Source organism: Elaeis guineensis, chromosome 15, assembly GCF_000442705.2.
Source record: "Elaeis guineensis isolate ETL-2024a chromosome 15, EG11, whole genome shotgun sequence".
NCBI classification, from domain to species: Eukaryota; Viridiplantae; Streptophyta; class Magnoliopsida; order Arecales; family Arecaceae; genus Elaeis; species Elaeis guineensis.
The window spans coordinates 67,109,755-67,126,713 of NC_026007.2; the positions used below are offsets into that span (position 1 = coordinate 67,109,755).

The 16,959-nt window shown below is 37.4% G+C and overlaps 1 protein-coding gene across 2 annotated transcripts; it reads left to right on the forward strand.

Annotated features, from left to right (window-relative positions):
* Positions 1-5,752: 5,752 nt before the first annotated feature.
* Positions 5,753-16,335, forward strand: LOC105058451 (uncharacterized). 2 transcript variants are annotated; one of them, XR_012137216.1, is made up of 9 exons: positions 5,753-6,382; positions 9,268-9,474; positions 9,692-9,934; positions 11,425-11,491; positions 11,572-11,754; positions 11,894-11,985; positions 14,155-14,328; positions 14,397-14,544; positions 15,660-16,335. XR_012137216.1 is itself a non-coding variant. In XM_010941394.4 (9 exons), exons 1-9 carry the CDS (start codon positions 5,840-5,842, stop codon positions 15,871-15,873), a joined length of 1,860 nt encoding a protein of 619 aa, XP_010939696.2. In that variant the 5' UTR covers positions 5,753-5,839; the 3' UTR covers positions 15,874-16,335. The 2 variants fall into 2 exon arrangements, 1 of the variants encoding a protein (XP_010939696.2); XM_010941394.4 differs by having other exon boundaries at positions 14,408-14,544.
* The last annotated feature ends 624 nt before the right edge of the window (positions 16,336-16,959 follow it).

The following is a 16,959-nucleotide window of genomic DNA, read 5'->3' on the forward strand; positions in this document are numbered from 1 at the left end:
AGCATCCAAATAGATGACTTATTGATAATTTTTCTAGAGTTGTCTTGATTTTACTCGTGATGCACATAAAAACTCTTTTTTTTTCTAGGGTTGGATTGGTGGGGGTCTGTGTTGGGGCAGTGTCCAGACTTATCACGCTATTTTTGATGACATTCGAGAAATAAAATGCTTCCGAGCCCAAACCTGACAGTGACAAAGCCGGTACCGATTACACCATGATGCACAAGTCATGAGAATTGAACCTTATGAATTGAACCTATCCCCTCCATTATCCCTCTTGTGGATGAAAAATTTTAGTTTTTAATACTTTTCCTTCTACACTCTTTTTAGCTTTTACTACACAGTATATGAGGTATTATTCGTCTTGCAGTTTTGTTCCTTAGGATTATAATTCAAAATATGCTATATAAATAAGAGTTTTTCGTAACTCACAATCAATATGGGACTAATAATACCCTTCATTCTATACTATAATATAGTCTCCTAATCAATGGGAGGTCAGTTGAGTCTGTGTAGAGATGATTCTAAGAGCTCATGATCCAGCATATGAGGTATTATCCATTTCAGCTATGATTTTCACAATGTTGTCTCTTTAAATTTTAATTCAAAAAAAAAATCTCACGTAGGAAGGATGGTCCCTTCCTATACAAGCAAGAGTCCTTTCTGACTCATTATCAATGTGGAACTAATAATACTCTTCTTTCTGCACCATAATAATTATCATAACAAAAAGGATTCATATAGCCAGATCTCTCTCCACACCGGTCTCTAGCCGTTCATATAGCCAGTTCCCCCTCTTCCTACCATTCCAATTTATGTCCATGGGGCATGACTTTTTGCATAAAAAGATTCTAGAATTAGACTAGAATAAACATAATATATAATTTAATTTTTAAATTATTCTTTAAGAAGTTGATTATATATCATAATCTAGATCCAGTGCCATGAGGCGTAGGATGATGGGGATGGCATCAGAAAGGAGAGAGAGAAAAGAAATGATGCTTGCAACCTTTAAATCAATGCAAACAAAAATATCAACAGTGAATAAGTTATTTTCATAATGCTCATTATAAATTATCAGTTAGGTACATTTGGTTCGTAATTAAAATTAAAATCAGAAGTAAAATTTGAATGGAATTTAGACATCAGGGAAAATTAAAGTTGGAGGATTGAGCTTTCAGAGTCCAACATGCAACAATTAATAACTATGATCACGTATCCTTTCATTGTTTTGGTGGTGGGGGATGATGATGCAGTTACATGTCATAGCTGGTGCCATAATCCTCCAAACAGAATTCCACGAGCATACCGTCATTGTTGGGACCAAACACAACAATGTCCAATCTATCACAGCCTGACACGTTGAGAGTAAAACGTAAGTTTGCACAACTTTAGCTCCAGACACCGATATGGAGACTCTACACAACCCACCGTGGTCCCGATTTGGTGACCTCGATGGATCCTCTCCACCCAAACTGCGGTGCAGTGCTCCTCGTATATGAACTCATGTGAGCGACGTGTTGGCCACAAGACAAACGCTACGACTTTAGGCACGGGATTAGGTAGATTAGCATTAAAGATGTCCGTTGTTTTATTCCCGTCGTCGGGGCCGTCTGACCCTGATCGGATGGTAGGGCCTTTACTCATCTTTATCAAAAGCTTTATTCCAGGAGATTCGATCCAGACTGTCCAAATGATGTTTCTTAGCTGCCAGCTCCTTCTGCAGCTCTGGCTTATTAACTGCGGGGTACGTGGCAAGTGACGTTGTGGGCCACCAGTGAGCTGTCAAATGTCTCGCGATGGGAAGCTACATGAGGTCAAACGCTTCACATTTTGTTGTCGAATCAATTAATGACACGTGCATGTTGCAGCGCCTGCTGGTTCCTCAATGCTAAACTTATTTTAATCATATATATTTTTTCGATATGGACGATGATCATGTTACTCGAGTACAGCCCATCAAATCAAAATATAAAAAATTTTACAAAATCAACGAGCATATCTCATCCTATTTTTAACCCTAATCGTTAGAATACCCTATCATATAAGATAAGATGTAATTTAATTTATCATACTGTTTATTTTTCAAAAATCATATCAAATATGCATCACGGTTGAAAAATAAAAAACAGTTCAGATGTCATAGAAAAATGGATAAATTTCTAACTACTTTATATCGTTCTGGATCCATATGATAATGATGACAGAGTTTGTCTCTATGAAGATTTTTTTTTCTGATGAAAATAATACTTATCCAAATGACATAAAGTTTCACTTCCGGAATGGATGCATCTTTCAGTTTCCTCCAAGTTAAAAAAAAAATAATATAATTATATCTATTTCTATATACAAATATATTCATAAGTTAAAAATAGAAATAAAATGGTCACATAAATGAAAAAAAAGGTTAACCGATGCTTGCTGTTACATGCAATAAATCCTCTCATAAAGTAACTATCTTTAATAGTGAATCCAAAAATTTTACTTTATGAGATTAATATAATAAAAAAGAAAAAAAAATCATAAAGAAAAAATAATAATAATAATAAAATATTATTTTTTAAAAAATAATAAAATATATAAAAATGATAATATGTAAATCTTAAATATCTTTTATAATAAAATATAAATTGATGTAATTTTTTTAAGATATAAAAAATAAATTGATATGAGATTTAAATATAAGAGATGAATGGATGAGATTGGGATGGATATTAAAAGATAAATAAAAAATAGTTAATAAAGAGAGAGAGAGATGTCAAAGTGATGTGAGAAAAACAGAGAACGAAAGAAAGAAGATATGTGAGTCATTAAAGAGAAAAAATATAGATCATAATTATTTTTTTGATATAGTTTTTTTATTTTTTATTTTTTTCAAAATTTTATATGAAATATGGAGTCAATTCATAAAATTAGGAGGATTAATTTTGGCTTTTCCTTATGTTATGGGGTCAATTTTGATTTTTCTTATGTATTGTGCCAATTTTAGCTTTTTCTTGTGGCTTTTTTTATTAGTAATTTAGTGTATAAATATATGGATCAAATTTTTTTATAGGATGAATTGACCTTCACCGCCTTATCCCAGTTCTTAGGCTATTTGCAGGAAGCAAGGATGGGCATTATTTATCAAAGAAGATAGTATAGTTGCTGCTGCAGACCAACAGATTGACTAGCCTGCTGTGCGGTATGCAGCTTGTCACCATGTCGGATAAGTTTTGATTGAATCCAGTTAATAATCTGAAGATTGTGGTTTTGGCTTCAAACTATTGTTGTTTTGTAGTGGGATGTTAATTAGTGTCGATCGAATTTAGTATGCAACTCTGGGTTGTATTCTAATTTAACCAAGCCCTTTGTAATATGGAGAATCTTTGTGCTTGGTTGACTTACTTATCTATTTAAATGCTCAGTCAGGAGTAGAGAGCGAACTCCCTGTGTGCTCTGTTTCGTTGTTACCGTTTTGTGAAATGAAAACTGCGGATTCCAGTTCTTAATATATATATATATATATATATATATATTAAAAAAAGGGCAAAGAAATTAAGATGTTTATTTATTTGACGGTCTCCGTTCAGGATGTTCCTGTGGTTCTTTTGTGCATCCTACGTGGATGCTGGACAGCCGGAAGAGTTGTGGAATTCCCGAAGTCAAAACAGTAGGATCCACGTCGGAACATTCCACCTCTCCCGAGGCAGTCGAATCACGTCATTTTCTTGGGAAAATAAACAAAAAGAAAGAAGAAAAGCGCGAGGGACCAAAGTCAAAATAAAAGCCAAGCTTAGATCCAACGAAAAAAACAGGCCAACCAAGACCCGCTCCGATTGCCGATAACTTCCCGCACCTCACGAATTCAAATGACCACGTTTCGCGCGGCGAGCATCCTCACCGTCCATTCGCTGCATCCCGGCACCCCTCCTGGAATTCGCTTCCCTCCACCCCGCGGTGAAATAACCTCGGTCGTGTAATATGGAATAAAGTTGGAGTGCAGTTGGTTAGTGGTTGTTAATTAATCGATTAGTTTCTGGTGGGCTACCCAGATAAAGCGAGGAAGTTGCACTACCTGGACATTTTTAAAAGGAACTCCGTTTCATTACCACCTAACTGCCAAGGATCGTTCATTGGCTTCTGAAATTTCCCATCTTGGTGACATCATTGTAGACTTTTGATAAAGAATGGTGGGCGGTGGAAGATTAGCACCGGAGAGAGGTTTTCATTTTCTTCGTCTAACACCCCCAACAACCGGAGGACCTTTTGCTTTCAATTTTCTAACAATGGACCAGTTCAATATATGGGTAGCAGCTTCATGTGCTTGACCATTCCTATCAAATCTTTTATTTGTTTGTGTTAGGTGCTACTTTTATTTGGTTTGACCATTGACAACAAAGATGATGACCATGACCTTAAGTTCCAAAGATTTATACTTCTCAAGGAAAGATAATGATCTTGATGAAAATAGATAATATAGTGTTGTAATTTCTATCTTTGGAGTGCCATGTATTTAAAATGCTTGGTTGAACTATCTCATGATCTTAACTATCTTCTATCAAAATTATCTAATTTATCATAGTAAATTATTTGAATTCGATTAGCCTATCAAGATTTAAAATTTTATAAAATTTATGTAATTAAATTTAATGATCCATAAATTTTTTTTTTATAAAATTTAGATTGATCTATTTAGAGATATACAGATTTTTATCTAAATATATTTAATTTAAATTAATTTTTTTAAATTATATTGACCAATAAAATTTTCTACGCAGACGGTCAAATATACGTTAACTATAACATGTTGTCTAAGTAGCAGATATGCAATGATTAAATCATAAAAAGAAAAAGTAAAAAAAGAAAAAATAAGGCAGAAAATTGACTTGCACGGGTCCATTCTGACAATTTGGACGTCAAGTCAAGCTGTTTGAAAGTTCCAACAGGAAGTGATTTTTTTTTTTTTTTCCTCTTACCAGTTACGAAGATGATTCTCGTGAAAAAAACGGACAAAAGAATCACGTGTAGTTGGCGATGTTTCCGATGCTTATAACATTAATAATAATATATATTTTTAACTAAGTATACCGTACTTTATTCTAAAATCAAAAAATAATGGAACGCATGGATCTAGTACTTGATCTCAAACATCCTCACTGTCTCATTTCTTCTCAGGAGGTTCCCTTACCACAAGCATGTCTTACAACTGCATTGTATGATGTGGAGTTAAAACAAGGAGACAGTAAAGTAGCGGTACAATTAAATATCACAATGGGATGTAAAATATCAAAACATATATTAATTTAAGAGATGACATAATTTATTGTATTCCAGTCGCCAGAGTCAGGCAGTTAGATGTAACGCACACCGTCTAACATTCATTAACAATAAATATTAATCTTCCAATAGATACCTTGGAGTTGGTAACTCAGTACATAAAACAGCTATTAAATCAGCTCATTGTAATATAAAACTCTGGAAAAAAATATAGATTATACCCTGAGTTGGTACTATCAAAGGTGGCAATTGGGTCCCATGAGTCCAAACCCACCATCCACCATTCATCAGCAATCAGCAGCCTTTATAGAAACAATTATTGTTTATAGGAGTTGGTAATTACTCAAGTGCATGAATAAATTTAGCAAAAAAACGGAACATGAATAAATAAATATGAAGTGACAAGACCAAAAGGACTTTTCTATAAAAATAGAAATGCATGAGGGCCTTAAAAAAAGAAGCCAAGCCAAAGACTCGCCGCGGGACACCAGAACGCTCCCTTCTTCAAAAGGCCAGAGGACCAATCCACCCTCCTTCCTCCCGCGTGCGGAGAAAGCGCCCTGCCTTCCCCTCCGCTGCCATGGCCGCCGTCGCCTCTCCCTCCGACGACTCCGCGGGCTCCTTCCGCATCTTCCGATCGTTGGTGGAGAGGGCGGACCGGAAGTTCGCCCGCGTCCGCGACCTCCCCCCTTACGGCCGCGGACCGCAACTCCTGCAATATTACCGCAAGGTCTTCAAAGCCTACACCCGTCTTTGGAGGTTCCAGCAGGAGCACCGCCGGGAGCTCGTTGGTGCCGGCCTTCGCCGGTGGGAGATAGGAGAGATTGCTTCCCGCATCGGCCAGCTCTACTACACCCAATACCAGAGGACCAGCGAGGTACGGTACCTCCTCGAGGCTTACGTCTTCTACGAAGCGATTCTGAGCCGAGGGTACTTCGAGGCCGAGAAGGGGTCGTCGGCCTCGTCGTCGTTGGCTAGGCCCGATCTGGGGCTGAGGTACAAGGAACTCAGGTTCCATGCGAGGTTCTTGATCGTAGCCATGCTACTGAACCGGACGGATGCAGTGAAGCACCTTGCCGAAAGATTCAGGGCTCTGGTGGAGGAGTCGAAGGCCGCTTACCCGGTATGCCAAAATTGGCTCTTTTATTTTCGTTTCCGTTTATGTTTTTTTGACATATTGGGTATAGTTTTCTTTTAATTGCCTGTATACTTAATTTCCTGCAAAAGGTCCACTTGTTCATTCAGTAAAAAGAGTTTTTGTTCATAGATTATGTAATGACTGAGGACCTAACCCAAAAAAAATAGCTGGAAGGGATTATTTGGATTTATTAGCTCTGTATGAATAACCAAGATCTACCCGGTGCATAACATGGGACTAAATAAACGCCTGTGTTCTCACATATTCTCCCTTAAAACCTGTTTTCTTTGTGAGGTCCAACTCCAATCAAATCCAATCACAAACACTATGATCAGCTTGTGGTCATTAAGGAGTAGATGCTCCGATGACTACTTGGGACAAGGATTGATTCTTATCGTTAAATGTGAGAAGAAAAATCCGACCAAAGTTCTTATTTTCCTTTTGTAAAGAAACTAGTAAGATATTACACCTGTTGGTTAGTGATGGCATGCTGTTGGGAGGACTGAGTTGGTCATCTAATCATTTGCAGGCATTATCGTATTTTATCTTATTTTACTTTGATTTTTATTTTTTTAAATTTTTTTTATTCCAGTGCGGAAAAAAAATATGGATATCTTCTGTGTTGAGCACTTCGAAATTCTTAGATTTCTTTTTTTATAAAAAAAATGGATTTTATGGTTGGTGATTTCTGTAGCATGCTTCAGAGTTAGTTTACCTTATCAAAGATTTCTGCTTGATGAAACTGCTGCTCTCATGCCTTCAGTGATAATGACAACCCATTAGCAGAACAGAATGTCGCTTTTCATACACCAGATTTATGTTTTGTATTAGTTATTTCTTGAAAGATAATCCTGTCCTGGTCATGGAGGTTCTTTGCCCAGATGGAGGGCCTTTACATGCATAATCCATTCCATTGGAGCTTATGTAATATGCTTATATGTTGGTGGATGTTGATGACCAATTTACTACACTTCCTTTTAGAGGACTCTGACCGCCAATGAGCAGCTACTCAGCATGCTTGTGCCCTTCTCAGTTATACTAATGATAGTGTAGTTACGAGAGAGAATGCAATTGATGATTGAGTTCTCAAGCTTCTCATCTTGCAGTACTTTGTCTTATATGGTGATTTGCACTCTGCCTCTATTCACAGTTATTGTTTTAGAAGGCTGTAGGCTGAAGATGAGTGGGCCAGGGACTTAGCAAGTGCTGAGAGGTGAAAGCAGCCCAAAAGCAAAAAAGGTTTAAAAGCATACAAGAAGTTAAGATTAACTTACAATCCAAAAGATGAAACACGATTCATTAGCTAAGACATGGCACGTTAATGGGAATTACTGACTTGTCAGCTTTTCATACTAATCTACAAGTTATTTTCCTTCTCCCTAGTCAAACATAGAGAAAAACATGGAGGGGATCTTGTCTACGATGCTAAATTGGCAGCTACCTGAGCTGTGTTTGGAAACCTTGCTAAAAAGCGAGGTTCTATAATTGAGTCCAAACCAACTTATTATCCAATATGCAAGGATTCAGGTCCTAGTGGGATGTCCCATGGGATACCATCTCATGTGTCGGGATAGAACTGTCTTGCTAGTATCCCAGTATTCTGATCGGAACATCTTGGGACATCCTCTGTCCCAAGTGTTGGGATGAGGGGGACAGTGGTGCACCTCGTTCCATGAAAAAATCGGGACAGCCCTATCCTATAGGATCTAAAATTTTCCAATATATCCAATTAAATTAAAAAGTTAAGTGGTTCCACTCATTTCAATGTAATGGTTTAGTTGATGGAATCCTCTTATTATCCAACATGTCCAGTTAAGTTAAAAAGCCAAGTGGTTCCACTCATTTTGAAGTAATGGTGAGTTAAAGAATCCCAGCTCTGTTCAATTCAAGAGAGTCCCTTTGAAAGACCTAATTTATCTCTATCCACATCTTTATCTCCATTGCATATGATGAGGTTCACCACTTCTACTCTTTTTTTCATCAAAGGACAGATAGTTACATGCTAATAACCTATCGATTACATTTGAATTAGTGGAAGGTGAACTTAAAAGCCTGTGTGAAAATTGCCTCAGATAGACCTCATTCCTAGCAACATTCTGGATGTTAGCGCCTTGACAAATTTAATGCTCTCAATCCATGATAGATTCCTGTTTATTTAGTTCATTACATGTTGATATCCTCCCTGAATTGTAGATCAGACTACCAATTACATCTTAGCTTGTTATTCCAAAAATTCTAGTCATGATTTGATCAAATATCTTGCAGTTCTGCACAAAGGGTTGGCTAAAGTATGATGTTTCTCTCATGAGTGAGGATGAAATGAGCTTTGTTTAAAAGATTCACAAGACTAGGCCCCCTTTATTATAAAATCTTTCTTTTTCTTTCCTGTGTCAGTGGTGATGCATCATAATGTTTCATCATTATTATTTTTGGTAGTAATCTTTGTCATTATTAGCATAAAGATATGTTACCGTACTTCTAAAAGCTCTGTTTTTTTTTTTTACAAGTCATGGTGCCAGGCAAGTTCTGTAAGTTGCACTATGCCATGGGCAAATGGTGGTGCTTCTGTTTATATGCCTAAGAATTCTTTTCATTGGTATTTCGAGAATTCTTTTCATGGGTATTTTGTCTGTCTTTTGCTGCATGCTTTTTGTATTTTCTGATCATATTTGCAGAAGTTATCCACAGTGACCGTTTTAAACTGCTTGTTTATTGCTTGATTTGTCGTACATTCTTGTGTTATATATGCTGACAAATTATCCATATTATCCTTTATATAGTCTGATAGGGACTTCAACCTGTATATCTTTAATTTGAGCGCTGACCAATCAAATCTTCTTCTTCTTCTTGTTGTTATTGTTGCTACCCAGGAGACTAATTTCAAAGAATGGAAGCTAGTGCTGCAAGAAATAGACAGGTTTTTGAAAGCCGATACAGCTTTTACAAAGACCAGGACTTTGAGATTCAATGTACTATTTGATTCTCATTCATCTTCTGCTCCATATATTTCACGATTCCATACAAATAGGATTTTGAGGCTGCAAGATGCTTTGCTAACAAGCTATCGCCGTAATGAGGTTTGTTGATTCACATGCTTCTTCTTCTTCTTTTTTCTCCTTAAAGATGACTCACTGTTTTAAGGATCTCCAGTTAGATCCGATTGAAATTTTGGAATATTTAGATTCACAAGTACAATGCATCACTTGATGACCTATAAAACATTTGTGGATCATATTATTAGGCCATCATAAGGTAATTCTTCCTTAGTCTTCTTCATGTTATACACAATTTCAGGTCAAGTTCACAGAGCTTACTCTGGACACTTTCAGAATGCTTCAATGTTTGGAATGGGAACCCGGTGGATCCGTCTACCAGATTCCTGGAAAAGAGCCAACTGATAATGGTGCTTTTCATGGTCAGAATGGAGCCTCCGGACTGATTGACATTAACCTAGCATCAGATATAACAGATCCAAGACTGCCTCACAATCCACGGAAGGCTATTATTTATCATCCTTCTGTCTCTCATTTGATTGCGGTGAGTACTCAAGCTCTAGTAATTATTTTTGTTCTTTCCCAGTTTCAATTTGTTGGTTTTAATATGACAAATTGCATTTGTTCCGGGCTGCTGTATTGTGGTAAGTGGAACTAAGAGTATAAACTTGTCAGACTCAGATTGGACATACTGGTTCTGAATCTAAAGCTTTGCTGATCTGGACATTCGTGGAAAAAAATGAACCCAAAGAAAACCTGCTAACTAATCAGATGCAGAGATGATGATGGAATAGGCAAGGTTGATGAAGGTTGTAGCTGTATGGATAGGCATCTGAAGAAAATGAAATGATTTACACATGAGCAGAATAATGAATCATCACATGTGATTTTGTGTTACTCCAATGTTTTTGAACCCAATTTTCGAAATTATCACATGGATGTGACTAACCAAGACGCCAATTTACTTGCTGATTTATTTGGTGTGTTGGATTTTTCATGTCTATCTTATGGTGGATGAATACATGCATACTACAAATAACATGTACTCATGCTGACATGTGCTGATGCCATCGTCTAGGAGTATATTTCTTTCTTCACAAGAATCCTTGGAAGGACAAAAGAAAGAGATAAATAAAATAATTAAAGATATCTATTTTAGGAGAATAAAGAAGAAAATCATCTCCTAGTGTATGTGCCCTTTTACGAAAAGATGCAGTTCTTTCATGATATCATTCGAAGTAGTAATGTGACTGAAAGCTAGTGATGGCAGCCTATCTGAGTAGGAGAGTGAGTGGGTTGTGACACGGTGAAGGTCATGGTCTGCTGTACCATCCAGTGCCGGGCGATCGTACTATACCAGTCTCATATCGGTACACTATTGTTTATCGTACTGACACTCAATATGCTATCTCGTATCATACTGAACTGTATACCAATACTGTAATAGGATGGTACTAATACAGGGTCTATATCGAGACGGTGAACCTTGGTGAAGGTAAATATCAAGTATGCAAAATAGCCTACATCCTACTTTGTGACTTGATGGTCTAGATAGATGTTCCCTTGGATGAGATATCTTGCCATACGATACTGCAACATGTCCAGCCTCTCAGCATGACTTCCTTGTTCTGATCTCCAACTATCCACAGCATAACACTTTCAACCTCTCAAAAACCTCAGTGCAGCCTCATGGAAAAATTGGCACGTGGGCTGTGGTGTGCATGATGGAGAGAACTGGAGGGAGTTGATTGGGGGAGAAAGTGGATTGCTTGGTAATCTATCTAGAAGTCTCTTAGGTCAATCATGGATAGTGGCAGCTTTTTGTTTGATGCTCTAACATAGTAGTATTTATTGATTGTATTTTATCCATTGCACTATACATATACATGCATGCATCCAAGCATATATTTTATTAATGCATGTGTAGATATATGTCTGTACAGATATCTTCTTGTTTTAGGTGTGCCTTATTTTAAATTATTACGTATGGTGATGTTGTCTGGATTCTGACAAGGTCATATGATGTATCTGCAGGTAATTGCAACAATTTGTGAAGAGTTATCTTCAGATAACATTTTGCTATTATATATATCAGCTTCAGGTTGCTTTTTGCTGCAGTTACTGCTTTTATCATCTGCTCGTTACCATCTCTTTTTTATGACTTTAATGCTGTCTTTGCAGGGAAGACTGACCAGAATATTGCTTTGCAAAAAGATACATCTGGAAGTTCATGGAACTTCTCGAAGCAGAATCTTGTGTCCCAGACCTCTCGTAAACAGGATGGTTCACTGCCCCAACCTCCTGTTGGCAATAAGCCAGATTCAAGCTGCTGTTTAGGAAGTTATCTATGTTTAGGAAGTGGAGGTATGCTTCCGTTATGTCTGCATTATATTTAAGTTGACTTCTGTTAGAAACTCAACCTTGGTGAGATATAGTAAAAACCACAGGACAGGCATATATGCAGCATTCTATGGATATCCCTAATTGCATTTGCTTATATCAGGATTGAACACCCTTTATCCTGAAGATTTGCTTCCATTTACACGAAGACCACTTTTTCTCATCATCGACAGTGATAGTAGCCATGCATTCAAGGCAGGTTTGTCAAAACTTATTCTGCACTCACTGGTCAGTCAATTTGGATCAATAACAAGTAAAAACTAAGGTTTGCTGGTTGTATTGTTAATATAGTGATCCATGTTATCTTTCGGATGCCTCTCAAAACTAAAGTTTAGATGGATGACAGGGTGACTTTGAATGTTGGTTCTTGGGTAATATCGCCCCTTATTGATTAAATCCTTTTCGCATTCCGGACATAAAGACTGATGGTGAAAGTAACCATGTTCTAGTGAGATCACACCTTGTTTTGGTTGAAACACATCCGAATCCATTTTTCTAACTAAAAACTAGAAAGTTAAAAAAAACATTCAATAGACACTTGGAAATAATTAAAAATATTTATATATGTTAGAGGTCCATACACAATCCTAGTCATGCTTTCTTTTGATATAATGCTGAAAGCTAGATGCTAAATTGCAAGTTCTGACTGGATGGAGGCATCTTCATGTGAGGCTATGTGAGATGAAGAGAATAGATAATTATCAAACTCAGGGTGGTGGAAACCAATTTGTAGCATAGGTATATTCTGAGATAATAAAATTTCCAAGATATATAGCTTCTGAGATGATGTGACTTAGATTCTGTGATAGATCTGGGAGACACACCCAACGAACCAGAAAACAAACACAAACCAGTATCGTTTTTGCATGTTCACAGTTAACACATCAACAATAATGAATAAGGCTTTGTTGATGTTTATAACTTTCAAGCGATTACAGCATGCAACAACAATCTAACACATATAGCATAAATTATTTGATTTATTTGTTCTCCTTAGTGACTCAAAATTCTATTTATTTATTTATTTATTGATATCCTTTACACATCTTGTTTCCTTACACCAGAAGATCATCCCCTCGCTTCTTTTATTGTACTTAAACTCTTTGGCAATGCTTGGTTACAGAAGGGGAAAGAAGTCTTATCAATCAAAGTTTAAGGGAATATGTTGGTTGAATTAAATGTGGAGAGACAGTTGTATTGTTGCTTATTAGTGGCAAAAACAATGGGGGTGTGGTCTATAGTGGTGGTGATTGCATCATAAAATGGTGGTGGCTGTGGCTGTTGTGGTAGTGGTACTATTCGTATGATAATGGTGGTGGTAGCAATCATGAGTTTAGTACATAATGCGATGGTGGCAACAGTGGGGTGATGAAGATGCTGGTGTCAGCTTTACAAAAATATTGAAATCCAAAAAGAATTTTGAAGACCAAAGTTACTCTCTAGTTTTGCTTTTGTCCAAACTTATATCCTCTTTCTGGCATGTGAGGGCAACTAGCACCTCACATTTTCACTTTGTTTCCTTTGCTCAAGAATCCTCTTCCTAAATCAAACTTTTGAATATAATGGGGGGAAACAATCTAGCATATGAGGAGAAATTTATACAGAACAAACTTCAGTAATTACTCTTCTCTTTCTTACACCACAGCTTTGTTCTGTCACTTGTTTTTCTTAACTAGCCCTTTAGGCTGGGCTATATTTTTTGCAGAAAAAAGGGAAAAGGACCCTTTTTCTTAATTCGACATTGAAGAATAAAATTGTGTTTCTTCATTATATTAGTGATATCATTGGGAATGATGTGGTCTATAATTTTGATGTTGTGATGCCTGCTGGTGATCAAGGTGCTGGCGGTGGTGCAAGTGGTCAAGGTGGAGGCTGCAGTGGTAGTGATGATAGTGATGGTGATCAGTGGTTTTTATTGTGATGGTGTTTGCGGTTTTGAATACCTTTCAGGGCAATGGAAACTTATCTTTTTCTTTACCTCAAATTTGACATTCCCTCTAATCATTTATGGTTCATTATAGCAAATAGAGTGACATCAAGATATTTTATTGTTATATTTCATGCTTGTAGAGAATAGAAACTTGTTGCAGCTTCATCTGAAAGAAGACAGTTGCATTTATAACTATGTTGCAGTTTAAAGCTTCTTGCGACTTTGGCTGGTCTCTTGTTACTTGTTTTTGGCAATGATGCTGGCTCCTACCATGCTTGTTATATCAACATTAGAAATTTTAGTTAAGTCCTAAAACATAAGCAACCCTTTACTAATCTTACTATTTTTTTAATTTTTTTTTAAAAATGTTCTGTATATGCTATTTCATGTTCTCGAGTACAGCCTTGTCTGATGCTCATTTCTAAAATTTCCAGGCTATACATGGTGCAGAAAGGGGAGAAGCAGCAGCCCTGCTTCTTTCACATGAGAGACCATCCTCGGTATCTGCTGCTGATCTAGTGCCTAATGGATCCCAGTTTACATATTTTCTAACTGCTCCACTTCACGCCTTTTGCCAATTAGTTGGCCTTTCCTCTGATGTTGAAGCTGTAAGTTGACATGATGCTTCAGATTTCCATAAATAGGTTAGCAATTGTTTGATCTGATGTGTTCATAGGCATTTTGCAGGATGTTTACAACAATGCAGAGAGCATACTTTCCTCTGCCTTAGCTGAATGGGAGGTAATACTCTGCACATGCAATTGTCTGGATCAGGTATGGGCGCAGGTTTTACCTGATCCATTTCTACGGCGTCTGATTCTGAGGTATTTGCTTTTCTCTACCTGTAGATGCACAGTTTCATTCCTTTGTCACGGCATGAAATTTCACTGTCAAAATTTATCCTAGATAATAACAGGATGTCATCGTGGGAGCAAAGCATAGCTATCGCTTTGCTCCAGCACAAACTGGATCTTTCTAACATTTGCTGATGTAAATTATATTTCCAATCTGGTGAAGGGATACTCCAGGGGAATGCCTGTGATAAATATGTGATGTCCTGTGCTCTACTTGAAAATAATGGGTGGGTCCAAAGATTTTTTTAAGTTTGACTTGTCCTTTTTCAAACAAGGCTGGTACATCTCTTTCTTGAAAATTTTCGTCGGGATAAAATTGGGGGATCTGAATTGCTGTCTCATTCTTCTTGAGCTGTGATGACAACAGCTATTTGTCTGTGCATCAGCTGAGCTCATTAGTATGCCCTTACTGTTTTTACATCTAGAGAAGCATTATATCAAGTTAATATGATCATAGTGCTATAATCAGGCAGCTTTGTGAACAGAACATTACCAGGTTGTCAGTGTTATGTGAGTGTATGTACCTAAAAACTCACATTATTTTACCCTGCATCTTTATTCACCATCCAGTGTTCCTCGTCATTTAATATTGAAGCACTGCAGAATTACACCATGTTAACATTATTATCTATGACAGAAAAGCAATATACACTTATATGATGGAAACTATGCAATATTTAAACCATTTCATGTATATGAACCGTTGGAAAATTTTACTGCTTCTGCTGAAACCTGAGAAGCTAGAAACATGGAAGGCAGTAAATTGTTACAGCATTGGAGGGTTATTGCTGGAAAACAGGGATAAAGTGGTTGTTTGTGTCACAAAAATATGAAGGACTTGGGCAGAAGACAATGCACATGCACATGCATGCGCGTGCGCGCCCAGAGGGAGGTGGGTGGGTGGGGGGGGTGGATTTTATTGAGACTTTTGGGTATCTGTTAGTTCATATTTGCATTCATATTTGTATATAGACAACAGCTTATCTTTATTTCCTTTGGATTTCAGTCTTTTTTCCTCCCCGTATGTTTTATGTTACGCTTTCGCTCAGGCTGGTAGCTTCCTGCCATGTGATGTTTTTGACCAGGTTTATATTCTGCCGTGCCGTATTGTCTCTCTTCCATCCTCTAGAGAAGGGTAGTCAGCATCTACCTGATTGCCAACCTAAACTTCCTGAGCCTGTCTCTCCAAGCTCTGCAAAAGTACAAGTCCATATCCTCCGACTTGCAGAAAACTTTGGGGTTGTCGACCATTTTCACTTTTCATATTCCAGCAGGGACTTGGTGGTGCAGAATCGATAATTGCTGCCATAGTATATAACCTTCTGTAGATAAAATCTTGGTAAATAGAATCCAATCATTTTTTGATTGTTTTGTGTCGATACACCGGATCATCAACCCTGCAGGTGGTCTGCTGGTCAAGAGGCAAGGCACCTTACGAGACCGCCACTCAGTTGAGATGCTTTTGTTGCCAGAATGCCAAGGGTTGCACCCCTTCTGCTGGATATACGGCTAAGCTATTGTTGCTATCAGAGTGTGTATTGGCATGTACAACTCCAATGTTATTACTAGGAAAACAGTGAATAGGGTCAAAATGTTTCAATAATCTTGTACACAGGCTAGGTCTCCGTATAGAGGTGATTTCCAATTTTAGCAGTGAATTCATCAGTGGCTATGGAATGTCATGTATTAGATCATGCTTTGATTATTGATCATGTACCTAATTCTTGCCTGGTTATTAAATTTGGTTCTAGAATGCATGACTTTAGCTCATTGAACTGTTGCACGACGTGGGGTTGAGCACGTTCCATTGGTACCTCTCCTCTGTTCTAAAATAACCTCCTAGGTGTTCCGCGATTTTTAGAATACTGCATGTGGAATGCTTCTGCGGGTATTTAGATCTCGATGAGTACGATAGGGAGGCTTGTGAAGCTATTTGGACTGGGCTTCAGGATTGTGGAGCCCCGTGCTCAAAACAAACTTATCTTCACTGAAAACGTTCCATTTAGTTTAGGCTGGCTAAATCGGGCGGAATGAAAATATAAGTTGGCAGAAAGAGTTTAGGACAGGCATTCAAAAGATCACTTAGGAGTAAACAAATCACAGCCTTTTTATCTTTTTCTGACAGATATGCCATTTGGATATATATATATATATATATAAAATAAATGGAGCAAATGGGATTTGGTGGTCCAAAACTAAAGATCTTTCTCGGTCGATTCTAGAATGTTTATAAGCCATTGAGTCTATTTATGGGATGCAGTGGTCCAAACATCCTAAAACTTTGGATTGTTCAAAAGGAGGTAGCTTGTGGGAACAAAAATCATATGGGGCGGGCATTATAAAAGATTATATGGGTGGGTTTCACAATGTACCAATATGCCATGT

What these genes read in the sequence shown, in the direction of transcription:
- LOC105058451 (XM_010941394.4), top strand. Translation starts at nt 5,840, where the DNA reads ATGGCCGCCGTCGCCTCTCCCTCCGACGACTCCGCGGGCTCCTTCCGC. An exon ending in CAAGCTATCGCCGTAATGAG is followed by an intron (nt 9,475 to 9,691) that starts GTTTGTTGATTC and finishes ACACAATTTCAG; the next exon opens with GTCAAGTTCACAGAGCTTAC. An exon ending in CTACGGCGTCTGATTCTGAG is followed by an intron (nt 14,545 to 15,659) that starts GTATTTGCTTTT and finishes GTTTTTGACCAG; the next exon opens with GTTTATATTCTGCCGTGCCG.